Below are 26,557 nucleotides of genomic sequence, written 5' to 3'. Positions count from 1 at the left end.
CGAGGCTCAGAGCCACCACTCTGGAAAGGTCCAGGTGACAAAGGCAATACACAGATGCCTCAGTTTCTGAATGCAGCTGAGGTTGCCAGGGACCTTTCTTAAGATCTGCCTGTACACAGGTCTGCAGCATGGCTGTTCAGGTGCAACCACCCACACACACACACACACACACACACACACACACACATACACATACATACACACATACATACATACACATACACATACACACACAAACACACACACACACACACACACACACACATACACACACACACACAGAGTCAGAGAACAAAGTGTGAACCTGGAACTGTCATAGCAGAGTAATACCCCCTAATCCCCATGAGAACTCACTTTACACACTCAGGGAAAATAAGAAAGAAGTCCTTTCAAAATAATAGAGCATATGTAGCCGGGCGGTGGTGGCGCACGCCTTTAATCCCAATACTCGGGAGGCAGAACCAGGCGGATCTCTGTGAGTTCGAGGCCAGCCTGGGCTACCAAGTGAGTTCCAGGAGAGGCGCAAAGCTACACAGAGAAACCCTGTCTCAAAAAACCAAAAAAAAAGAAAAAAGAAAAAAAAATAGAGCATATGTCCAGTTTTGGCTAGCGCCCCAAAAGAAACCAGCCCACACAGAAATTGTTTGAGGCTTATGCAGGTCTTCAGCTATAACATTTTAGGCATGCTCTTTGGTATGGGAGAGGGCCTAATGGTTAGCTGTGAGTCAGGGGTATTTCTTTATGTTATGGGAATGAGCTTTAATTGGTGGCAATTAATTACCAATATTAGCAGAAACATTTCCCAGCAACCTGAACTTTAATTATGTTACAGGTACAAATCTCTTTCTGTAGTTTTTAAACAAATCTGGCCAGTATGCTATTGATCCTTGAGTACTCCTTTAGCAAAATTTTATTTTGTATATCTTAATATTTCCTAAGCAACTTTAGTGGACTCTTTATAACATCAGCGTATTGTTTCTAGTTCCTCTGAGAACACTGTAAGGTCAGAAATGGGAAATGAAAGATGGGGAGGGCCAGGCAGGAGGGATTTGGAGATGGGCTCAAGGTAGCATCCATGTGGCTGAGGAAGGGTAGGGGACCAACTTCCTAAGGATTCATCACTGCCTGCTCTTCTGCTCTAAGGGAAACCCAGGGGTACCTGCGGGGGGGGGGGGGGCGGGCATGGTACCTGCGGGGGGGGGCGGGGCGCATAGAAGGTCTTCACAGGTCAGAAATCTTAGAAGCTGCTCTTAGATGCCAGGTGACCCTTCTGTCCCCTTAGCCTTGGGGAAGATCCCACAAGTTGGAAAGGGCATGCGTCAGTTTGCATTGCTCGGAGGGCCCCAACAGTCAACAACAGCTGTGTTCTTCTGCCTTCTCCCTGGGTGCCAGGTGGGTTTTCCTCTTCTCCTTCCTCCTGGTGTGATCCAGGCCCAGTAAGTCTCCCTTTCACTGTGTGCTGACAAATAGATTGTGTGTGTTTTCTTTTAATGGCCTGGACTATCCTCTAGCACTCCAGCTGTGCATGTCAAACAAAATGTATTGGGGTCAGTTGGATTCTCACACCACACTGAACTGCACATCGCGCACACAAAGGGTCCAGCACATGTGCTCTACAAACCTTCACTAAGGGATGGTTTAATTGCTACAGTAGCCACACAGACTGGGCACAGACTTCACAAGTCTCTCTCTGTCTCTGTCTGTCTCTGTCTCTGTCTCTGTCTGTCTCTGTCTGTCTCTGTCTGTCTCTGTCTGTCTCTGTCTGTGTCTGTGTCTCTGTCTCTGTCTCTGTCTCTCTCTCTCTCTCTCTCTCTCTGTATGTGTGTTTCTTTCTCAACTTTCAAATATAGTAATGCAAAGTGTTTCTGTATCTAAACGTCCTATGCAAATGCAAACATTTTACAAAGCACACACAGATAAAATCAGCCCAGGCTGATATATGCTGAGCAGGGAGCTCTGCGCTTTGTGACCTTTATGAAGAAGAAGCGCATGAAGAGAAATGGAGAGTTCTTTTTAATGTTATAAACAAAGGTGCAACCCCACAGAGAGTGTGTGAACTCTCTTCAAAGAGGGACACGCTTTAAAACTGAAGGAAAATAAGAAGGCAAGCTTCCTGTTTCAGGGAGAGGAAGAGGAAGCTTTCAAATGTGTAACAAGGCAGGTGGCCTCAGGAAACTCAGAAAAGGGTGCATGGAAATATACCCTGACCGCCACCGTGGCATTTTAAAGAAACAACATTTGTATTTTGTTCCATAACTAAATAAAATCAGTCAAAGCTTGGGGAAAGTACACGTGTTTGCAGCCCAGCCCCGTGACTCGCTGCCTCTGGCTTTCACTCTGCAGGAAAACAGCTCACCCTGCAGCCTGCTGGAGCTGAGGACAGATGTGGCCACAAATGCCAAACAGCAGACCGCCGCCGCCACAGGCTCGCACACCTGCAGATGACGACATCACTGGCTCTATCTTACCCCAGAAATCTATTAACATGCAGAAACAGGTGTCATCGAACCCAAACCCACTCTTAGAAAGCATTCGCCTCATCTGCCAGAGAGTGGAAACTGCAGACTTGAGCCTGAACTTGCGCTGGCCTGCAGGGAGGAGCCCTCATCCTCAGCCCAGACTTCCTAGGACAGCTGCTTCCCCATGTACAAAAGATTCCAGATGGGGCCAGAACAGAAGCGGAGAGAATGAACGCTCTTCTCTGAGTGTTGTTTTTTCCTTTGAGAAGTTTGGTCACTTGTTTGGGTTTTGTGGTTGCTGTTGTTGTTGTTGTTGTTGTTGCTGCTGCTGCTGCTGCTGCTGTTGTTGTTTTCTGTGATGTAGCCCAGGAAGGCCTCAAATTCAAAGCCTTCCTGCCTCCACCTCCCAGGAGAAGGACACTACACTACAGTGGTTCAAATGCTGCCTTTTCTCTAGCAAAAAGCAGCTGGTGCCAGTGAGTCCTTCCTGCTCTCTAGGCCGTGAAGCAGCTTTCTCTCTTGAATCCAGGCCCAGGTACAAGGGAGGTCTTCAGCCTGTGTAGATCATTACCCATGCATGTGTCTGGGATGTTGGAGAATACTCCCGGAGATGGGAGGAAGAAGAGTGCCGAACAAACGCTGTCAGCAGCGTGATGACTGCAGAAACCGGGAAGAAAGCGATTGGAAAGCCGCTCTTGTTTTCTCTCATGTCTCAGATTGTCTTTAATAAAACTATTTTAAAATATGGAGCAATAGTTCCATTTGTCGGCCTCGCCCCTCCTCCCTTCCTCCTTTGTAACAGATCCGTGTTTTGTTTTCCGCGATCGACCCTTCTCTGTGGATCTGCTGTGCCTTACCAATCCAGCCATAGGCATCCCGTTGCCCACCAGTGCCAGCCTTAGAAATGACCACATGGGTCCATCTGGCCCATTTGGAGTGAGAAGAAGTCTCTTGAAGGGTTTCTGGAAAAGGTTTCCATCTACTAAGAAGAAACACGGAGGAAGGCATGGGTCCTTCTCTGTTGCTAAATCCCATCACAGATGCCTGTGACAGCAAGAACCCCAGCAGCCATTTTGTGACCACGAGGGAGTCAGTCAAGACAAAAACCGACAGGCTGAGGGCTGCAGAGAAGAAAGATCAAAGCAACCCTGGTCCTTGAGGATGTCACTGAGCCGCAAAGTAACTCCCCTGAAACTGCTCCACTTCAAGAATCGTTAAATGATAAAATATGTAGTGAGTGTTTACAGCGGTGGGGCTGGAGTTTCTCTTTACTCACAGTTAAGTGCATACTACTTGACAAAAAGTAATTGTGAAAGAAGACTCTGGAGTCCAGCAGGGATCATTAGGCCGTCTTAGCAGTGCCGTGAGTCGTGACACAGTCATGGCCATCGTGATCCTGCACGAGAGCTCGATTTCCATTACACGTTTATAAAGATACATCCTTGTATTTTCTCTTTTGAGGTAGCTCTTTGATTTTTCTGAGAACATTTTCTCAAATGGATCTTATAGTTACTACTATTCCAAGGTACGTCAAGATTCCTAGCAATATTGGAAGACGGTGATCTTCATGAACAGGTTCCTTGACCTCTGAGAATAGATGCCCTTGCCTTCAAAACGGAATTGATTATACTCCCCTTGGGGGCTCTAGTAGCTACGGGGACAGGATTTAAGCAACTGCTTGTTACTGAAGAGCCAGCTTCTGAAGCTCTGGGCCACATAACTGAAGGTGAAGTTTGCAAAAAACATGGTAGCAGTGAAAGATTTCTTCAGTTCAGGCAACCAGATACCAACTCGAACAGCAAATGAATCTGAGGCATTCCTGTTACATTGTGGGACCACAGCCTTGGTTCAAAACACCTCATGCAAAGTCAAGGACCGCTGCCTTAAACACCTCCACTCAGATTCAAAAGCATTGTGTTATTAATTGCAGTGGGGTTTTTTGTTTTGTTTTTATTTTTTTAACACACAGGGGGGTTTTTTGCTCTTGCAGAAATATAATGATTTAATTACAGAAAACAAAGTTTTTTTTAACCATTTGCTTACATCATTCCTCCATATGTAAGTACCAAATTAATAAGTAGCTCTTTAGGTTACAATGAGTTAGAACAGTTGATTTTAAAAACCGCTGTTTGAGTGGCTGACTTGAGTCTCATTTTAAACATGAGATGAGTTTTTGTTTGGAATTAGGATAAAATCCACAATCATTACAATGGTACAAATAGGGAGGTGTGCTGATTATATGGGGGCTTTTTTCCTGTCATTTTAACACAAGCTAGGATATTGTGGGAAGAGAGAACTTCAATTGAGAAAATGTCTCCATCAGATTGGCCTGTAGACAGACCTGTAGAGCATTTTCTTGATTGAAGATTGGTGTGGGAAAGCCCAGGCCACTGTGGGCAGTGCCACCCCTCGGCAGGGGGTGTTGTATTATACAAGAAAGCAGGCTAAGAGAGCCATGGAGAACAAGCCAATAAACAGCCCTCAGTGATGCAGTGTGTGACCTGTGAGTTGTAAGCTGAAGTAAACCCTTCCATCTCCAAGTTGCTGATGCTCATAGTTTTTATCACAGCAATAGAATGCTAACTAGGTCAGAGGAGGAGCACCTGCTCCCTGCCAGGGAGCACAGAGATTTTTTTTATTTTTTATTTTTATATTATTATTTTTTATTTTTTTTGCTCATGGTCTTTATCACAGCAATAGAATGCTAACTAGGTCAGAGGAGGAGCACCTGCTCCTTGCCAGGGAGCACAGAGATTTTTTTTTTTTGCTCATGGTCTTTATCACAGCAATAGAATGCTAACTAGGTCAGAGGAGGAGCACCTGCTCCTTGCCAGGGAGCACAGAGATTTTTTTTTTTTGCTCATGGTCTTTATCACAGCAATAGAATGCTAACTAGGTCAGAGGAGGAGCACCTGCTCCTTGCCAGGGAGCACAGAGATTTTTTTTTTTGCTCATGGTCTTTATCACAGCAATAGAATGCTAACTAGGTCAGAGGAGGAGCACCTGCTCCTTGCCAGGGAGCACAGAGATTTTTTTGCTCATGGTCTTTATCACAGCAATAGAATGCTAACTAGGTCAGAGGAGGAGCACCTGCTCCTTGCCAGGGAGCACGGAGTTGTTCGTGAACCAAACCTTCTGAAAACATAAGCAAAAATAACCATTCCTCCTTTTAAGTAGCTTATGCGGAGCCTTCTGTTACATGGACGAGAAAGCCAGCTAACACAACAGTGCCTTCCCGTGAGCCTCCACTGAAAGCCAAACCAGGGAGGCAGGAAGGGCTGCTGCTGTCTGCTTCTGTCTCATTGTCAGGCCGCCAGAGGTGGGTTCAGAGTTATCGACCATGTTGAAGAGATAACTATCTATTCTGGCCCACTCATTGCCATCATTAATTGAAAGCTAATTTACTCTTTATGTCTAAACAACACAAATTCAACAAACAAAATAACAGACCTGATTCAGTCTGTGCTAACTGAGCACATGATACCTTCCAAGTCCTGAAGATGGGGGAAGAATATTCACTGTGCTGGCCTCTGGGGGCTCTCTGTCTACAGTGGGTTTCTACCTGGGCTCTATTCATGTTTTGGGTCAGATGATTCTCTGTTCTAAGGGGCTGTTCCATATTTGTGTATTATAGAATGTAACTACAGCCCAAGCCTCTACCCATCAAATGCCTGAAATAACCTCTCTGACCTCGGGTTAGCAAAAAACATCAACAAACATCCCTTGGAGGTCAAAATCGCTCTGGTTTAGAAGCAATCACCCAGAAGGTACATCAACAAATAATCATACTAAGACTAGGGAGATAGTTCAGTCAGTAAAATGCTTACCAGGCAGGAAGGAGGACCCAAGTCTGCATCCCCAGCACCCATGGAAAAAGCCAAGCAGGGTAGTAAATACCTGTAATCGTAGTGTCATGGAGAAGGCAGGAGGATCTCTAGGCCTTGCTAACCAATTGCTCTTGCCAAGTGTGTGAACCACAGGTTCAGTGAGAGACCTGGTCTCAGAAATAAGACAGAGAGCATTAAAGGAAGGCAACTAACCTCAACCTCTGGCCTCTACATGCGCATAAACACATGTAAGCATGCACCTGCACACACACACACACACACACACACACACACACACACACACATACATCACACATATAAATAAATAAATAACCACACCATACACCACTAAGAGGACAAACACACTGGCCCAGTATATGTCAACAATCATGTGAATGGGTCAGAAGACACACTTGATCCCCAGAGGATGACTGGTGGGTGCTGGCATAGAGTACACAGATAGGGCCCCTTCCACACCCTTACCCACTCATCATCCACCCCCCACCCTGGCCTTGGCAGAGGACAGAGATGAGCTGGAACATGAGAGGCAGATGCAGGCAGAAGCAGGCATGCCCACTGCAGGAAAGTGCTGGGAGTATAGATTTCGACAGTGGCTTCTTTCTGTGCATGGCCCTGGAGGCTCTACCAACCTCAACAGGAAACAAAGGCTAGGTGATAAGATACCTCAGGAAAGAGGAGGAAGAGCTGCCTCAGCACTCCTTCACACTGGAGCTACAGCTGAGGGTGTGAGCACTCCCCCTCCTAAGAAGTGCCCGGCCCCTCCCGGGTCAACCTCCCTGTGATTTAAAGATGACTTTCAGGATTTTTAGGAACATGAGAGACCAAAGTACGATTCATACAGAAAAAAAAAAAAAAAGGCACACAGGTAGCTAGAAAGAGATAAATATGATAAATATAAAACTTTCTATGACTAGCTTTGCAGAATCTTCAAATTGTGCTGCCAGTCTGGCCACGCAATAAAACTTGAGAAAATACTTTGAGAATCTAGAAGCAGAACCAGGCTTGCAGGTAAGGCAAGTCCACCAGACGATGAGCCAGTCCCCACCACCCAGCAGCAGGTTCTTCCTATGCTGTACTCTCACCCCACATTTCCCCTGTCTGGCTGTCACCAGCTCTACGGAGCTAGCCCTGGAAGAGCTGCGGCAATATTGTCTCTTTTGGTGACGCACTGAGCATGCTCAGTGTAGTGCTAAGCGCGCTGCTGGACTTCTCTGGGCTCATGTCTTGCTCTGCCCTCTGCCTAGCACTCAGTGGCAGTCAACCACGTGGAAAATGGAGTGACACCTGCTGCTTTCACCCGAGCAGAACATGGAGCTGCTTTCTCACTGGCAAGAGTTGCAAACAGCTGCACCCCATTCCTTGGTCCCCAGGGAGAGGTCAGCTGCGGGTGAGTTTTCCAGATGGATAGGAGGAGCTGTACCTCCTGGAATGTGACCTCAGGACCTGCACCCGCTCCGAGGAGGAAAGTCAAGCCAAGCCCGGCACAGTGGCTCAGCGCCCCCTGAGGGCCCAGGAGACCCTAAGACTCTCGCCTTCACCCACCTTGTGGGTGAAGAACAAGGTCAAATCCAATTACTGCAAGCTGAACTGCCCCAGTGAGAAGGCCTCACTCAAGCTCTGTTCCATCTGGAATGTCCACAGCTGACAAAAGATCTGGCTGCACCTGTGTTTATGTGGCAAGTCTTAGAAAGACAGAGCCGAGCTGAGCTAAGTGCATTTGCGCACGAACAGCTTCCTGGAAAGTGATAAGGTGAGCCAAAACATGAACTCCAGGCCTCACCCTGGGCACATAACACACACCACAGTTCCAAATGAAGGGCCCCTTTGGCTCCCACACAGGAGCCTTGGAAGACAGAACTGGAAACCCAACCTTCTTGAAGGAGCCCCAGCAAAAGGGGTGCAAAGATTCCCCACCACAGCTCTCTAACTCACATTCATTAACCAAAATCCCATTACGGTAAAACTCCTTTTAAACGAAGTGTGACCATCACGATCAGGACCCAGAGCACCTCTCACTCTGTCCCCAAACTCCTCAGAAGTGTTTCCAGTCGATCCCTTCACCCTCCCGGGACACCGTTAATGTATAGCTGGGCTTCTTCAGGTGGTTCAGCTGGAGTTCAGCTGGAGTGAGTCACATGGTACGTGTACCCTTGACTCTGGATCCTTTCACTCATTACATAGTGACTTCTATTTCTCAGTGTATTTCAGTACATGGCTGTGCTGGCCTCCGTCCATTTCCCGGGATGCTGGGGATTGTTTTCAGTTTGAGGCTGTTATACATGAGAGGTGCCGTAAACATCTGCACGCAGGTCTGTCTCATCTCTCTTGTATAAATACCCAGAAGTAGAATCACTTAACGATCTTGTTAAGTATATAACATTATAAGAAACTACCAACATCTTTCCCCAAAGTGGCTGTACTCACTGTTTTGCCTTCTCCCCGCAATGCTGGAGGGTCCACATCTCATCAGCTGGTTTGTGTGGGTTGGAGGACATTGGCTCTTTTAAGTCATTCTAAAGTACATTCAGTGTGTTTTCATTTCCTTAGTAATTGATGGTGTCAAACATCTCTTCACGGTTCCAAGATTTCTGTTCATAAATTAAGCCGGGCTCCTTTGTTTTCTTGTCAAGGGTGCCATAACAGTTTTTATACATTCTTCATGTCTCCAAGTCTCATGTCAAATGTGCATTCGCAAATGTTTTTCTCCCAATTTGTGGATTGTCTTTTCATCTTTTAGCCCTGCTTTTTCAAGCAGCACTTGTATTTAATTAATAAAATCTACTTTTTCAATCTTTTCATTTATACTGCTTTTTTTTAAGACTGAAGAAAGCTGTGCCTTGCACAGGGTCACAAAGATTTTCTCCTAACTCTTTTCCAGGTGTGTAGCTTTAAGTTTTACATTTAGGGATGATATGTGGTAAGGGACGTGTGTGTGTGTGTGTGTGTGTGTGTGTGTGTGTGTGTGTGTACACGTATACAGTATATGTCTGTTCTTTTACCAATCCTACACTGAACTGGTTACTGTAACATTATAGTCAGTCTTGAAATAAAGCTCTTTATGATTCTGTTTTGTTTTCTTTCATTTTTAAGATCGCTGGCATAATGGATTAATATTGGTTGTCGGCTTGATTGGGTTAAGAAGGAGATTAATAAAGCATATGTCTTCTGAGAGAGTCTGTGGTGATTTCCAAAGGGAATTAACCTAGGATGAGACACTCCTCAAGTTGTGGAAAGCACCACCACATAGCCAGGAAGTCAAATGAAACAAAAGAGAAGGAGAAAGCCTGTGAGTGTAGACACTCTTTCTGCCCTGAGCTACCTCGAGCCATGATCGACTGAAGTTATGAGCCAAAGTAAGTCTTTCCTTCCTTTAAATTGTTTCTGCCAGACATGTGGCCACAGTGACAAATGTCTGATTAATATAGTTACTCTAGATCTTTGTCTTTACAAGAGTTTGGTAATTGGCTTGTTGATTTCTACATGAGAGATAATTGGGATTTTAATTTGAGTTATGTTGAATTTTGATCAATTTTATTTGAGTACTGTGATGATTAATCTTGACTGACAACTTGATAGAACTTAGAACCACCTAGGAGACTCAACACTGGGCATGTCTGTGAGGGCATTTCCAGAGGCTACCCTGATGGAGGTAGGCATACCCTTAAGGTGGGCAGCATCTTCCAACAGATGGCCCAGACAGAGTTCCAAGGAAAGTAAGTGTGTGTGTGTGTGTGTGTGTGTGTGTGTGTGTGCGCGCGCGCGCGCGCGCGCCCTCTTCCTAAATGACAGAGAACATGTCTACCACCACTCCTCTGACACCAGGCTCCATCAAGTCTATTCATGTCATATTCTGGCAAAGCATTTGGTTATGTACCGCCTATGGCATGGTTACTGCTCACTGTTATTAATCATATTTACAGTGAGAAGCAGAAGAAAACATGAAAATATGCAGTTTGGTGGAGAAAGTTGTGAGCAAATTGGCCCTTGTGGAGAAGGTGGTATAGGACAAGCAGCTGAGATAAGGACTTAGCACCATTAAAGAGAAACCTCCTGCTCTCACTGAATCAGTAGGAAAGGTGATGTGAGGACAAGTGCCCACCCATCAAAGGTTTCAGTTTGGGTCAATGTCGGTTCATTTGGAAGGAGAGTACTCCTTCCACCCAGAGAAATATTTTTCCAGAGTCAGCCATCAAGGTTCCCAGAGGCCACTACAGAAGGGAAGGACATGATACACCTTGAGCTGGAAGCAGAACTTGGAGATGGCATCCATATCGTGCTGGTTTCATGGGCACAGGAGTTGCAAGAGTGAGGGGGTGTCAGAAGCTTACACCAAGGTTCTAGAATCACTCCTATGTGGTATGACGTACAGCAGGGTCAGGGTTGCTGTAAATAGCTTCTGCATTGGTTATGCACAAACTTAAGAAGGTGAAATCTAGGATGCAATGGAGATCTCGTGTATATTAGAGATGCCAGAAATGTGGGCTGTTTGCCAAGGGAAGCTGCAGGTACTTCATGGAGTCATCTGGGGGCGAGAAGCTACAATTGCCACAGGCAACAGAGTTGAATAGGTGGGGCTGCCCAAGCCCATTGGCATCCAGATGATGTTATCACAAGCCCCCAGATGCTGAACAAAGCTTCAGAGTTTGGTGTTTTCTTTGCTTGGTTTAGGTTGTACTTTTGTCTGACCGTTCCTTGTTATCTTTCTGTTTCTTCTTTAGAATAACACTATCCAATTTATTGGAAATACCAATTTACTAGAAGTACATACTTTTCATTTTTGTTTTTCTATTTGTTTTTGGTTTTTTGAGACAGGGTTTCTCTGTGTAGCTTTGTGCCTTTCCTGGAACTCACTTGGTAGCCCAGGCTGGCCTCGAACTCACAGAGATCCTCCTGGCTCTGCCTCCCAAGTGCTGGGATTAAAGGTGTGCGCTACCACCGCCCGGCTCATTTTTGTTTTTAAAGGGTCTCTAAGTTAAGAGATTATCTTGGGTCTCAGGGAAAACACTGAATTTGGGCTTATGAACAACATTAGCACTGTTAGACTTTCAGGGTTCTTAGAGATGGGCTAAGTGCATTTTGCATTATGAGATGAGCATGGAGCTGGGGGTAGAAAGCTATGGTTTAAAGTCACGTGTTTGAGTGCCAAGTTGACAAGGGTGGACTTGAGACAGTTAATTCTGTTTGTCAACTTTGTTAGATTTTAAAAATGCCTAGGTAATTGTTGAGGTACACTTTTGGATATGCCTAGGAAGGATTGGCTAAGAGGTGAAGTCCTGTCCTGGATGGAGGTGGTACCACCTAACATAGGTGGCTGGGGTTTGGGACTGAATAAAAATGGGAAAGAGAAAAGGCCATCTGAATGTCAGTACTCTCCTTCCCCCACCTCGGACTCCTGCTAACATTGCCTTCCTTTATCCTCACTCCTTCCTGTAATGGCTGTACCCCAGAACAATAAAATAAATCTTTCAGTTGCTTCATTTGAGTATTTTTATCATAGTGACGAGAAAAATAATATAGTTACCTTAGTATTTTGAAAATAAGGGAAAGGTCACTTTTTGCAGGGAGAGATTATGAAAGAAAAATCTAAGTGTTCTCAGACCCACCAACATAGCACCATTGTCCATGGCCTCAGCTCTAGGTCAAGAAAGAGCTAATTGGGGAAGAGATAGTACAGGACAGGTCCAATGTGGAGTGACAAGAATATAATCTGTCCTTCACAACTCCAGATAAAGACAGAAAGTAGACACAGAGAATCCATCTTGAGAAACACCCTGAGACCTAACCAAAAGGAGAATGGGTTCTTGACAAGTCTCCAAAAAGACTACAACATCCCAAGGGGCTGCCTGAAGCGAAGCAGGAGTTCACTGATCAAGAAGAGAGGAGGAAGCTAGTTCACCAAAGGAAATAACAGGATCAAGGGGCCGAAGATGCAGGATGCTGGAGAGGAGATGAACTAGGAATGAATCCAGAATCCCATGCAAGGATCTGGATTTCATGCTCTGGGCCTGGAAGCCCACAGAGGCTTCTTCTGAGTAGAAAAGTATAATCAGATCTGTGTTTGAGGAAGATCCCCTTGTTGGTGGACAAAGATCCCTTGGAGAAACCCTGTGAGTGTGGTGATGGCATGCAGTGAGCAGGTTTGAGGTTGGATGTAAAGGTCCCTAAAAGATAAGGCCATTATCTTGAGAAGTGACAAGGGATTGTGGGGTGGGGTGGATAGAAGAGGGACCAGAAGACGTATACCCTGAAGAGCATCTGTCACTCACCAGACCCATCTCCAGGCCTGTGCTGAGTTCTACCATGAAATACCAACGACATAACCCACAGCCCTCAACACTAAGTAAAAACACATGATTTGAACACTCTATGAAGATCTGTAGTCTGCCCCTTGAGAATAATATTGAGTAGGAAGGTTGTAAAAAATGCAACCTTCTAAAGATAGCTTGACTTTTAAGATTCTACCATCAGAGCTGAATAATTCTTGGCAACTCTTGTGTATAAATCTGGTCAGAGCCTTACTGTGAAGTTTGAGAAAGAGACAGATAAAGCAGTTGGCCAGAGCCCTGGTGACAGAAACAACTATTTCTTGAAAATGGAAAAAAAGGGTAGAAAGGCGTTTTTTTTATTATTATTTTTACAAAATTTGGAGAACAACATTCTCCCTGAGCTGACCCCACAAGATCAAACCAGCTCCAAATGGGAGTCACTAGGTATTTGCCAGCACTTGAAATCAAAACCCAATGGCCCCAATGACCCTGTTTCTTGTCTTGTCTTTACTTTTGTGTTTCAAAATGACAGTTTCATTACTGACTTGATGTCACCTGTCCATTTAATAAGCTTTCTGATTCATCTGCCAACTTCAGACTCTGATTCTAATCCAAGTCATGCAGAAGAGTACATGACCCCTTCACTTCTTGCCAAGCCATTCCAAACAAAAGCAAGGACAGACCTGGGGTGACTCTTCAGCCACAGGTCTGCATGTTCATCTAAGGGCGGCTACCTTGGGCACAGACACTCCTCGCCTCTCTGGGACTGGTGATACACAGGGCCTCCAGTTCTCTCTGCTCCATCTCTGGTCTACAGCCCTTGTGTCTTAGGTTACTATTACTGCAATGAAACCCAAACAGGGTGGGAGTCTGGAGGCAGGAGCTGATGCAGAGGCCAAGAAGGGGTGCTGCTTACTGGCCTCTCAACACAACTTGCTCAGCCTGTGGGTTTTTTTTTTTTTAAAGAACCCAGGACCAGCAGCGTAGGGATAGCATCAACCACAATGAGCTGGGCCCTCCCACATCAATAACCAATTAAGAAAATTCCCCACAGCTGGAAATCATGGAGGCATTTTCTTAATTGGGGTTCCATCCCCTTAGATTACTTTAGTGTGTTTCTAGTTGGCAAACTATCCAGAATACCTTGAGAGATGCCAAACCCTTTGGAAGAATTGTCCCCCAGAACTCCAATGTCTTGATGTGGCACTGGCCTCAATGACAGCTAAGTTGGTCTTTCTTAGGGTCTATAGGAAGTCAGGAGATATAAGTCTGTTATGGAGAAGAATCATTGTTCAGTTTTATCTAAAACTTATGTCCCTATAGATTTTCCTGTATCAGAGGGAAAATTTGCCTCCTTTCCTATCTATCTAAGAAAGAAAATCAACAAAACCAACAAACAAAATTACTCTATTGCAGGTTTCTTTCCTGCTGTTATCTTCTGCTTTGAAAAGCCAATTGTAGGTGTTCATGTGAACATGCCACACCATTGGCTCACGTGGGTGCTCCTGTGTCAGAGGGAGAGAGCTAAAGGTGAGGTGCCGTTTCTAAGCCCGTGTCCTCTTTCAGGGTTGCCCCCAGGGTATCCACCACGAGGGAACATGCTGTTTCAGGCTGTTGCACTGGATCAGAAGGAGGAAGAGTGCAATTCTTTCAACCTTACAGAGAAAGAACAAAACGAAACACCCACACACTGGGGAAATTGCTCCCCACTGCGTGGGTGGTGGGGCCCCAAGAGCTGTTATCTGCAAAGGGCACTTCTCGGGGCTACCCAGTTGTCACCTTGTGTGGATTCCACCCAAAACCTCAAGCTAAACAATGGGAAATGAGCATCAAAGAGACAATTTTCCACTCGCAAAAAAAAAAAAATGGCTTGACTTTATAAAAATAAATTAAGGCACCCTGGTAATAAATGGACTGCGAGCAAGACCTATTGTGAAATGTCCATCAGTCATGGCAAGTGTTCTTCTTGCTTTATACATTTATACTATCTAAATATGGCTGCATTATCCTCCTCTTCCCCATACCTCAGCACCAACCTTATATGGCATACCATAGTCACCCCTGTGCCACACAAACAGATCTGGAATGATGGATATACAGGAATGGGTGCAAAAGTAAAAGTGGGTGGGGTATGTGTTGGTGTATGGGTGTGTTTGTGTGTGTGTGTGTGTGTGTGTGTGTGTGTGTGGTCACACATGTGAATAAATGTGAATGCCTGTGTGCACATGTGCACTTCTGTGTGCTGTGGGGGATGTTCTTAATCCTGAATGTTGTCCTCTTTTTTTTTTTTTTTTTGGTTTTTCGAGACAGGGTTTCTCTGTGTAGCTTTGTGCCTTTCCTGGAACTCACTTGGTAGCCCAGGCTGGCCTCGAACTCACAGAGATCCGCCTGGCTCTGCCTCCTGAGTGCTGGGATTAAAGGCGTGCGCCACCACCGTCCAGCATGTTGTCCTCTTTTTAATGGGAGGGATTTAACAGCTGAAGCACCCCTGGATGCATTTGGGCCTCAAGTACCTTAGTTACTGTGCAAGGTCCCCTCGTTCTGGAAGGGCTCTGTCCCCACCTCTGTCCACATCGGCCTGCCGGCAGGTCACCAAGTTTCCATGATTTTATTGACTCCTTCATCTTCTCCTCCCACTCCACTCCTTAGGATGCCTCCAGGCCATTGCTCTATAGAGAAGCCATCCCTCCACATCTGTCATTCTGGAAGCACATTTGCCTTTTCCAGATTCTTTAATCTATCTCCATCCATTCTAGATTTCTATTGGGGTTGCCCTCATCACCAATGCTTTTGTGCTGGACTTTCTGTGGGAATTTTTGAAAAAGTCTGATGATGAGACCTGAAGGCCCCAAACCTTGCTCCCCAAAGTCTTCCTGTCCACACAAAGAAGACTCAGAAAACTCTCACTCCAGTATCTGGGTTCTGCTGAAACATGACAGTGAAATTCTCAGTCACAACTGTGAGTTTCTGAAGGAACCAGAACTGTGTGGGCTTGACACAACTCCCATTTCAGGTAGCAATGAGAAAGAAATGGTATGAACACTCTTCAAAACACTTAAGTCTAGAATTGCCTAGACTGGAATCTAATCTGGAATCTAATTCTGATGTATGTCCCAAGAAGTGGAAGCAAGGACTAGACATGTGTGCACTATGTTTATAACAGCAATATCCATTGTAACTAAAAGGTAGACCCAACCCATGAGTCCATTGATGGATGAATGAATAGGCAGACACATACAATGGATACTGGCCTCAATGAAGATGGGAAACCATGGCACATGCTACATCCAATGATGTCTTGACATTATGCTTACTAAAATAAAAATAGATTAAAAAGACAAATACAATCTCATCCCACTAATACAAGGTACCCAGCAGAGCTGAATCATCAAAACAGAAAATAACACATGATTGCCATAGCTGTAAAGGGGATGGGATGGAAGAAGGGTATTACTGTTTAATGGTACACAGTTATGGTGTAATAGAATGCAAAGGTTCTAAAGATAGATAGTAGTGTTGAATAAAAACTATTAGGCATGTACTCATAGTCCTATGATCTTCTGGCTCCTGAGCAGGTGATGTCAAATGCTTGGTCAGCCTTTTGTGACTGCCAGAGTCAAAACTCCATCCCACATCCTTAGACCCAAGCTAAGGAGCCTATGACCTTGGAAACTGCAAGCGAGTCTCAGCAGATGTCATTCTTCCTCCTCAGCCTCATTTCTCTCTGTTGTAACATCTCCAGCTTGTTTAGTATTGGTTTGTTGTCTAGTTGGTTGCATTTTGCTACATTTACATAACTTGACAGAACTCTAATACCTTGGAGCCAAAACAATACAGGACAGTCTATAGGCAATATCCCCAGAAACACAGCACCTAGGAAAGTCCCATTTGCCAGGACATCTCCTGAGAGCAGAGAGGGCAGCTGGCAGGAGCATGCTGGTCTGATGCTCCGTTGGACCTGGGCCCTGAAGAACCATGCCCTAGGTGACCATTGTCAGGCTTCCTCCCTGCAGGAATCTCACTGTGAAGGGGAAATGGAATAGACATGGCCAGTGGAGGGGGTCTGAATGGGGAGTGGGGATGGGAACAGGAGGGATCAGGTAAGGGGAGAGGAGAGGGAGAGAGTACTGGAAGAGACAACAGGAATCTGGGGACATCTCAGGGACAAGCTAGAAACTTAGAGCAATGGAAACTCCCGGGAATCCATGAGGATGACCCTAGCTAAGACTCCTAACAATGGAGGATACAGAGCCTTAACCTGCCATTTCCTGTAACCAGGCATGTCTTCCAGTGGAGGGACTGGGACACCAACCCAGCCACAAAACCTTCAACCTGCAATTTGTCCTGACTACAAGATGTGCTGGGTAAAGGTGGCACAGAATTGTGGGAGTGACCAACTAATGATGGGCCCAGCTTGAGATCCATACCATGAGAGGGAGTTCATCCCTGAGGGCCAGGACCCAGAGACAGAGACTGGAAACAAACACGACTGGCAAAAAAAAAATCAATGAAATGATTGCTTCCTAAAGATATTCTGCAATACTTATAGACTGGTGTCTAGTCCAACTGTCAGCAGAGAGGCTTCACCCAGAAACTGATGGAAACAGATACAGAGATCCACAGCCAAACCTTAGGTAAATCTCAGAGAATCCTGCGGAAGGCGGGGAGGAAGGATTGTAGGACCCAGTGGTGTCAGAGGCACCACAAGAAAACCCACAGGATCAATTAACCTGGGCTCATAGGAGCTCACATAGACGGAAGTGACAACCAGGGAGCCTGCCTGGGACTGACCTAGGCCCTCTGCATCTATGTGACAGTTGGGTAGCTTGGTCCTCTTTTGGAACTCCTAACAGAGGGAGCAGGGGCTGTCTCTGACTCTGTTACCTGCTTTTGGAACTCATTCCTCCTACTGTGTTGCCTCATTCAGTCTTAATAGAAAGAGGAGGTGCCTAGTCTCACTGCAACTTGATACACCATGGCTGGCTGATATCTATGGGAGGCCTGCCCTTTTCTGAAGAGAAATGGAGAATAAGTGGATGGTGGAGCAGAGTAGGGGTGGGGGTGGGGAAGAACAAGGAAAGGAGAGGGGGGGAGCTGCAGTTGGGATGTAAAAACAGAAAAGGGAAAGGAAGAAAGGGAAGGAGGGAGAGAGGGAGAGGCAGGAACAGAGAGGCAGGGGGGATACTAAAACTGTAGAGGCAATTGGAAATGACCAGAATTCACATGACACCTTACCTTTGACCCCCCCCCACCAATGCTGCCTCTCTTCCAAATAAACACTAAACAATAATTTAAAAATGATGCATTCTACGGCATCCATGTGACCAGCCTGCCGGGGGTGTCTCCTGAGCCAGCGAGGCTTCTGTCTTGCTTTCTCACTTCAGGGGAATGAGAACGGTTGGAGAGTCCCTTCCTCTGCAAAGCTTCCTTGCCTCCTCTAAGATTTGCATCTGCTCTTGAGCCCCACAAGTACCTTTGGGCACCCCTCAGGCAAGCGCTTTGTAGAAAAGATATTATCTTACATTTCTTCCCTCACTCACTAAGACTCTAGGGCAAACTGTGTTTCCCAAAGAGTGGGTCCTAGCTTCATTCACGCTGCAGTGACAAAATATCAGGACAAAAACCTCAGCTGGCACCTCCCTCCAGAGAAGCAAATCCCAGTTTTCAGACAACAGGGCTCCCAGCCCTCAAGTCTTCCAGCAGAGGCTCCAGACTCTGTGAAAGCAGAGATAAGCCATGACCACTGCTTGTTCAAAACCTAAGATCTGTAGAATATACCAGTCAGATAAATGAGAGATAAGTGACGGCAGGCAGCCACGGAACTGGAATATACTCTCTAAGTGTGACCACAGGTTGAGCAAGACCAAAGTTTCTTGACTGCCTTCACTGATGTGGGAAGACCTAGTCTACAAGGAGGTGGCACCATTCCTTGGTCTGAGGTCCTGGACTGTGTAAGAGAAGAGAAAGCTGGCTGAACACGAGGCATACTCATTCCTCTCTGCGTTTGACTGTGGGTGTGATGTGACTAGATGCTTCAGGCCCCTACCGCCTTAACTTCCCTGCGATAACGGACCGTAACCTGGACCTGAGACCTAAAACAAATCCTTTTGAAGTGGGGTTTTGTCAGGACATATTATCACAGCAGCAGAAATGAAACCAGAGCACCATCTTTGGAAAATTCAGTCTGCCACAGATCCTAAGTGAATGTGCTAGTGCTTGAGAGAAGAAATGTAAGGCACGGTCTTCTTTTTCTGCCTCTGTCTGTCTGTCTGTCTGTGTCTGTCTGTCTCTATGTCTCTCCGTGTCTCTGTCTGTCTATCTATGTCTGTGTTCCTCTATGTCTCTGTTTCTGTGTCTCTGTGTATCTCTCTCCATGTCTTTCTCTGTCTCTGTCTCTCCATGTCTCTCTCTGTCTCTGTCTCTCTGTCTCTCTGTCTCTTACACACACACACACACACATACACACACACACACACACACACACACACACACACACACACCCCTCATTCTAGAGCAGTCTACATTTAGAACATTCCTGTTCTGTTTCATTTTGTTTTGTTTCTTGAGACAGGCTTTCTCTGTGTAACAGACCTGGTTGTCCTGGAACTCTCTTTGTAGGCCACACTGGCCTCAAACTCACAGAGATCCACCTGCTTCTGCCTCCCAACTGCTGGAACGAAAGGCGTGCACCCTCATTTGGTATTTCCAACACTCCCCCCCCCCCCCCCGCATAATATCTACCCAGCTTCCCATTGACTTAATAGCCTAAAGCTCAGTGTGGTGCATGCCGTGTGTCTTAAGGGCACAGTGAGATGCATCCCGTCAGCTGTACCGACCTAGCCGTGCTGATGAGGGGAGAGCACGCTTCTTCAGAACAGTGTTTTTATGTGTGCACACACCATCCAAACACCATTCACACACTCCACTCAGAAACGCACAAGCAAAATATGGCACCTTAGTATGAGAAAAATCACAGAAGAGAAGATGGCCAAAACAGATCGTAAGATTCTTTAGAGGTGCCCTCCTAATTCCCAAAGGTGCATCCTGACCTCTGAAAACACCAGAGCACAGCAAAGATCTGAGCGAAAAAGTCCATCACTTTATTCCCACTAGATCAGCGGTTCTCAACCCTCCTAATGCTGAGACCCTTTAATACAGTTCCTAACGTTGTGGTGACCCCCCAACCATAACATTATTTCGTTGCTACTTCACAACTGCAATTTTGCTACCGTTAAGAATCATAATGTCTGATATGCAGGATATTTGATATGCAACCCCCAAAGGGGTCTGGGCCCCAGGTTGAGAACTGCTGCTCTAGATCATATCCCTGTCTAATCAACTTCTTCACTTTAGGTCCTTGTTTCCTTATGAAAGCTCCTACTCACGGAAAACATCTTGAACGAATGTGTATATTGTCCTCTCAATACCTGCCTTTCGTTATGGGACCTCAGCCATAAGCCCATGTGACAGGCAAGGGGAAGATGCTGCTTTACCCCTGCCCAGCCGTGGACCTGTCTGGAGCAGCCTTCTTCCACCTGCTCCAGACATGTCTCCTAAAAACACCTTTCTTCTCACACAAGAAGTTCAAGTCCACTGCTGCCCTCTTCCTGCCCATACCCATGCTGTTTCTCAGCAGTCATCTGAGTCTCACACTTATCAAAACTGTACACACAACTTGTAACAAGTATTTTTGGGATGAAAATTTGTTCCAACACCCGATATTCCTTTGGGTTGTTTGCAGAGCAATGAACGACCAGATAAACCTGAGCTGCAAGACTTTGATCCGAGGGTGACGCTTCGGGGAAGCCGCGAACACAGTGTGCATGAGAGCAGGAAGGCGCTGCTTATCAGCCCTTCATTTTAATTCATTCAGCACAATATGTCTTGATGCACACAAACAGGAAAGAATGCTTCTGGAAACAAACATTCATAGAACAAGATTATAACGACGACCTGAGGAAATAATGGTTACTTTTCATTGACATGATGCGATTAGCACCAAGGTGGAAATCGTGAAGCCAGACAAAACAGAGGCACTTTGCCGTCAGAGGGGGAAGAAGAGGGACTTGGTTGGTGGGGGGAAAGGGCTCCACAAACAGGCCTGGCCTGGCCTCACAGCTAAAACTCCCTAACTCTGGTTCTCAGACTCAGGCTCAACACGCCACGTCTGTGGAAATCACATCTGTGCCCTAACATAGAGCTTCTCATCTTTGTGTCATTCAGAAAATGCTGCTGGGCACAGTGGTCACACCTGGGATCTGACCACTTTGAAAGCCGAGGCAGGGGGATCAGAAGTCGACAGGCCAAGCTGAGCCACAAGTGAGACTGTATGTTAACAACACTGACGGCAGAGCTGAGTGCTGTGGCATGATCCTGTGACCCCAGGGTTAGGGAGGCTGAAGCAGGACTACAAGGTTGAGGCCAGCGTCCAACGCATAAGCAAAAACTAAAACCATCCCACTGCCGCCATATAGTCCTCCAAACAGCAATTTCAATTGTGCCGTCCACATCATGGAAAAGCAGCTACCACAAAAGAAACCAAAATAAAACACAAACCTCAAAATTCTTTAGGATCTAAGAAAACCAAAACCTCTAAACCACAAGCACATTTCTTTAAAAAAAAATTTTTTTTTTGAAGCTTTACCTGTGGCTATAGCGGATGGCTATCGTCAGTCCAAGCTGTAATTAAGAAAAAAGAGGAAAAGTACAAATTAAATACTATAAAGAACATGCTGAATTCACAAGAAAATTAATTCAATATGGCCAATCAGTTTGAAACATGTCCTAATATCTGGGGCTGGAGAGATGGCTCAGTGGTTAAGGGCACTAGCTGCTCTTGTAGTTCTCAGCACTGACATGGGGGCTCACAACCAGCCACAACTCTAGTTCCAGGCCACTTGGTGCCCTTCTTCTGGCCTCTGTGGGCAGTAATCACATACATGATGCCTATACATACATAAGCAGACAAATATTGATACACATAACAAATGTAAATCTTAAAACAGTCCCTAAAGGGGCCTGTTGTTTCACAAATAATACCTTTAATGATAGCTCCTTGACTTCAACTTTGCTTTTAAAGGATCATCATATTTTGAAAGGGCCTTTAGAAGGCCGAGAATATTTCATTGTGACTCAGACAGAAAACATCCTTAGTTGGGAGCGACTTGCAGGTAGGGGTCTTGGGACAGTAGTGGAAGGATGGGGTGTCAGCATGCAGCTGATACTCAGGTTTGCATTAAGATAACAAAGCCAAGAGTGGGTCCCCTCAGCACCCCTTCCACGGGAGCCAACACATAGACCCCAGACCACTGAGGGATTGAACACCTGGGCCAGAGCTTTCCTGGGGATCAGCTTAGCCTTTATGGAGATCCCATCAGCTCAAGATCAGTCAGGCCTCATTCTAAAGACAGTAAAGAAATCAAGGCCAACATGGAAATGTAACTTCAAGAGATGGTACATGTGACAGCTGGAGGCAGCAGCAACGGGAGGTTGAGATGAAACTTCGTGATTTCCTCTTTTTTTTTTTTTTTTTTTTTTTTTTTTTGGTTTTTTCAAGACAGGGTTTCTCTGTGTTGTTTTGGTGCCTGTCCTGGATCTCACTCTGTAGACCAGGCTGACTTTGAACTCACAGAGATCTACCTGGTTCTGCCTCCCAAGTGCTGGGATTAAAGGCGTGTGCCACCACCACCTGGCTATGATTTCCTCTTTATTCTACGGAGGTATCACAGAAACCTCTCAAATAGGCATGGTCAAAATCCTAAGGCATGCCCTTGGCCAGTTCCCACAGGGAAACAGTGGACGACAGAACAAGGTAGCGGGCTGAGTTCAGTTGCAACAGCAAGTCACTGAGGCTTTTCATGCCAGTGTCCTAATTCTAAAACGAGCAGAACCATTGTTTCCTCTCGAGAGTAATGTAAGGATGGAGAAGTTTCCTACATTTGTGTTTATAGTTGTATAAATGCGTGTGCCTACTCTCTGACAAATACAGAAAAGTCTATCAACATTAACTACTGTACTGGTACTATCTGTAATGCCCATCTATGAAAACATTAGTGCATCCCAAAATTAATTTTCAATTTGCTTTTAGAACTTTGGAAGTACTTCATTATAGAAAAGGTGGTAATCACTGTCCAGTGAACCTGTGTAAGTCTCCTGAGCCCTCTTATGCCCAGCCATGGCATTCATAGTTTAGAAGCTCACAGTAACTGAGAACTAGGTATCACCTGTCATATTGTTTCTGTATGGAAGCCTAAGTTGTACCTGAAGACCCCCAAACACATCCATGCTTCCTTGCTATCCCCCAGAAGAGTTGGGGGAGAGGGTGACAGATGACATGTCCGATATTGCCACATTTGCTGCAAGATGGCAGGCGGGACTCCAGGCCGTGGGATTATAGAAAGAGTGAAGAACAGAGAAGGGGAAAGAGAGAGCAAACTGAAATAATTGAGACAAGACAGACCAGTTGCTGTCCAGCTGGCCACGCTGCAGAATCCCCTGTATATCGTTGGAACAGCACAGCTCCAGAGTAGTTCAGCATAATATTGCAGCCATCCAAAATACAGACCCAATCATGGCGAGACACCAGCAAACCCAGGAAAGTAGGTGTAAGTTTACAGGGGAAAAAAATGCATACAGGGACTAAGAAGATGGCTCAGTTGATTAAGTGCTTGTCTTGCAAGCAGAAGGACTTTGAGTTCAATACCCATTTGACTTTTTTTTTCCAGAGCTGAGGACCGAACCCAGGGCCTTGTGCTTGCTAGGCAAGCGCTCTACCACTGAGCTAAGTCCCCAACCCTCAATACACATTTGAAACCACACTAAAAAAAAAAAAAAAAAAAAAAAACTGGATATGGTACCCTCACATCAGGAAGGAACAGACAAGGCAGGTTCCTGGGACTCAATGGTCAGTCAGTCAGTCTAGTTACATGGTGAGTCCAGGCCTGAGAAAGACCTTTCCAGATAGATAGATAGATAGATAGATAGATAGATAGATAGATAGATAGATAGATAGAACAGGTGAACAGCACCTGTCTCCTGGCCTCTACACACATGCCCATCCCCCAACAAATACACACACACACACACACACACACACACACACACACACGTGAACATGCATGCGCACAAGAGTATATAAATGTGCATGCAAGAAATATTGAAAATCAAGTTAATCTTATACATAACTGAATTTATTCCATTATCTACCTCAGCTAAACGTGTGGTGTACCTTCTTTGAGGCCTCAGGGACCATTAAGAGCGCACAGAACAAGGAGGAAACACGGGGAAAAAATGAAAGCAGCAGCAGCTGCAGCCAAGGTGGGGATGAGCATCGTACAGACGCCCGCCACACACTGGGTCACCTTACATTTCCCGCGGTTTAAAGACTTCGGGCTTACAGTTCAGCTAATTATAAGATAATTTTACCGACTGAATATTTTGATAAGCTTTGGAGTAAAGTTTAATTGGTGGCTTTTCCACAGTTGAAAGATAAGCCCTTGCTGGGAGCAAAGAGGAAGCAGGGAGGGAGTGGGGAGACAAGAAGGGAAAGAGTGGAAAGCTACTCCGCGCAGCTGCACTGGCGGAAGGGGCCAGGGAGAACTACTGTGGAGGTAGACCAGAGAATTCAAGCATTTTCCTTCTCGCTCCCCAACTTCAGAGTCAAATGTGTTTTGATGACGTTTGTAGAATGACAATTTTAATAAAGAAGAAAATTTGAGCCCTGCAGACTCCATCAGAGAGGGCTGTCATATACCCAAGGCTGGCCCAGCCACTGATCCCTACAGACCTCTGTGAACAGTCTGTGTTAAGGACCAAAATGATGGGACACAGGAAAGAGCCCTAATTCACAGTGTTGATGAGGACGGGACATCTCACGGTTGTTGTACACAGATGTACTGGATCCAATCAGGCAGCCCCGGGAAGGGACAGGAAGGGAGCAGACAATCTCTGGAGGGTCTCGCTTGCAAGCCCAGGTCAGAACAGGCTACGTGAGGAGCCTGCTTGGGCCTGCTCTCCCCCACTTCTTCCAGGGAAAGCAAGTGAGGAGAAACAGCTCTAAGCTTTCCATACCAGAGAAAACACCACAGAAAGGCAGCTGGTGCAACCTGCTGAGAAGTGAGCCAGATCCTTTATTCCCTCAGCCTTAGGAGCCGCCACTGGCCAATCCAGCTTCTGAGGCCACTGGCTCTGTGTAGATGCACTAATGACTCAGAAATTCTTTAAGCAAGTTGCGTGCATCTCATGCACTCGCACACACATGCACACCCAAATGCATTAGTGTGCATATGGACACATCCATTCACATACATGTGCACACATGTATACACACATATCTTCACAGTGTGTGTGTGTGTGTGTGTGTATATATATATATATACACATACATGCTTGCTCAAATGTGCGTATGTGTGAATGTATGCACTTGCACAGTTGCTACATGCACATGTAGGCAAGAACTATCACATGTGTACATACATACATACATACATACATACATATACATATGTATAGACACACATACACTCCAACGTGCATGGATACACTTTGGCATTCAGAAAGGCTCCTAGAGCCCCTCAGACAGGGGGATGCCTCAGACAATTGGCCCCTTTGTTGCTGGTCTCAGCAGGGGCCCAGAGGAGAAAGGGGAGGGAGGTCTGGGGGTTGCCCCCTGACCCTGGCCCAGCCGGACTGAGGCCCAGGGACATGGAGGTCAGCAGGAGTTGTGTGCTGGCCCCCCTGGGGAGCACCCCCTCAGGACACGCTGTAAGTATTGCCAGACCACTCTTCAGAAACTCCTTTGACAGTACTTCTCTCTTAGATTTACACAATTTGTTGGTAACAAAATTAAATCACATTTTAATGGCAAGGAAAGAATAACTTAAACATTTTTCAAAACCCCCACCAGCTACGAAAACCTTTTCCCTCCTGTTTCTGCCTGAAGCGTTCCTCCTTGGAACACAGACAGCTGTTTTGTATCAAGGCTGGGGTTTCTGTATGACCCAGGGAGCTCAGACAGCAGGCAGCCCCTCCTGCATTAAAGGGTAATCTGAGAATAATTTGCCATAAAACACCCAGAAGTGCTCCAGCTGTGGCCAGATATAACCTATAAAGCACTACGCAAACAACGTGGCCCTTGTAAAATAATAATTTATAAAATCACATTCTGAAAACACATTATAATTTTAAAAAAAGAGAGAGAAATGGTTTCAGTTCTCACAGAAGGTGCTGGGGAGATTCCCTTCCAAATCCACGGATCACCAGGAAGTGGTTGTTCCAAAAACACATCCCACCACAGTCCTTGTACACAGACGCCTGGCAGGTGCAAAGGGGACTCCAGTAAACCCCAGAGTCATTCAACCTAGTGGAAGGTGTTCCAAGTCTAGACCTTTCTAAACCAGTGACAGTACAATCTAGGGCCCCAAGACCTGTGCTGAAGGTGCCATGACCAGGTCCTTTCTCGGGGGCAGCTACAACCTCTCAACCAGAGCTCCCAGTTTCTCAAGAAAAGCTGACACTAGGGGATTTATTGTGAAAAATGCCTGTATTTTAAAATAATTTGAATATTTTTCAAATGCTATAAAAGCCAAAAAAATGTCAGTAAAATTTGGCCAAAAGGACCACCCATCTACAACCTCACTGGACATATCTCTACACTGCCAACCCTCCAGAGAGAGAGAGAGAGAGAGAGAGAGAGAGAGAGAGAACACCACTCACATAGTCACAGTACAGAGAAAGTCACTAATACAGTCACAACATAAAGAGAGAGTGTATGGCACTCACACAGAGTCACAGCAGAAAGACAGTGTGCCCCCCCCCAGAATGCTACATCATGGGCAGGGTAGTACCCACACAGTCATGGCATGCACAGATTTTCTTATAAGCAGTGCCATGGTGTGAGGAGATCACACAAAGAGCTGTGGTGTAGACAGGCTCTCCCATAAACAGCCTCAGTGTAGACAGCTTTCCATGTAGAGCCATGATGTGT

General features: G+C 45.8%; 1 protein-coding gene across 1 annotated transcript in view; it reads right to left on the bottom strand.

Moving 5' to 3' along the window:
* The window catches only part of Acoxl (acyl-CoA oxidase like), a 291,245-nt gene that overhangs the window by 199,261 nt on the left and 65,427 nt on the right, over window positions 1-26,557 (bottom strand). The window contains exon 10 of the mRNA XM_059261383.1: window positions 21,218-21,252. Coding sequence (XP_059117366.1) covers window positions 21,218-21,252 — 35 coding nt within the window. The remainder of the gene's footprint in view (window positions 1-21,217; window positions 21,253-26,557) is intronic.

The sequence above is a fragment of the Peromyscus eremicus genome, chromosome 4 (genome assembly GCF_949786415.1).
Source record: "Peromyscus eremicus chromosome 4, PerEre_H2_v1, whole genome shotgun sequence".
Classification (NCBI taxonomy): domain Eukaryota; kingdom Metazoa; phylum Chordata; class Mammalia; order Rodentia; family Cricetidae; genus Peromyscus; species Peromyscus eremicus.
Note: the sequence above shows the minus strand (reverse complement) of the source record. Positions and strands in the feature narration are given on the sequence as shown.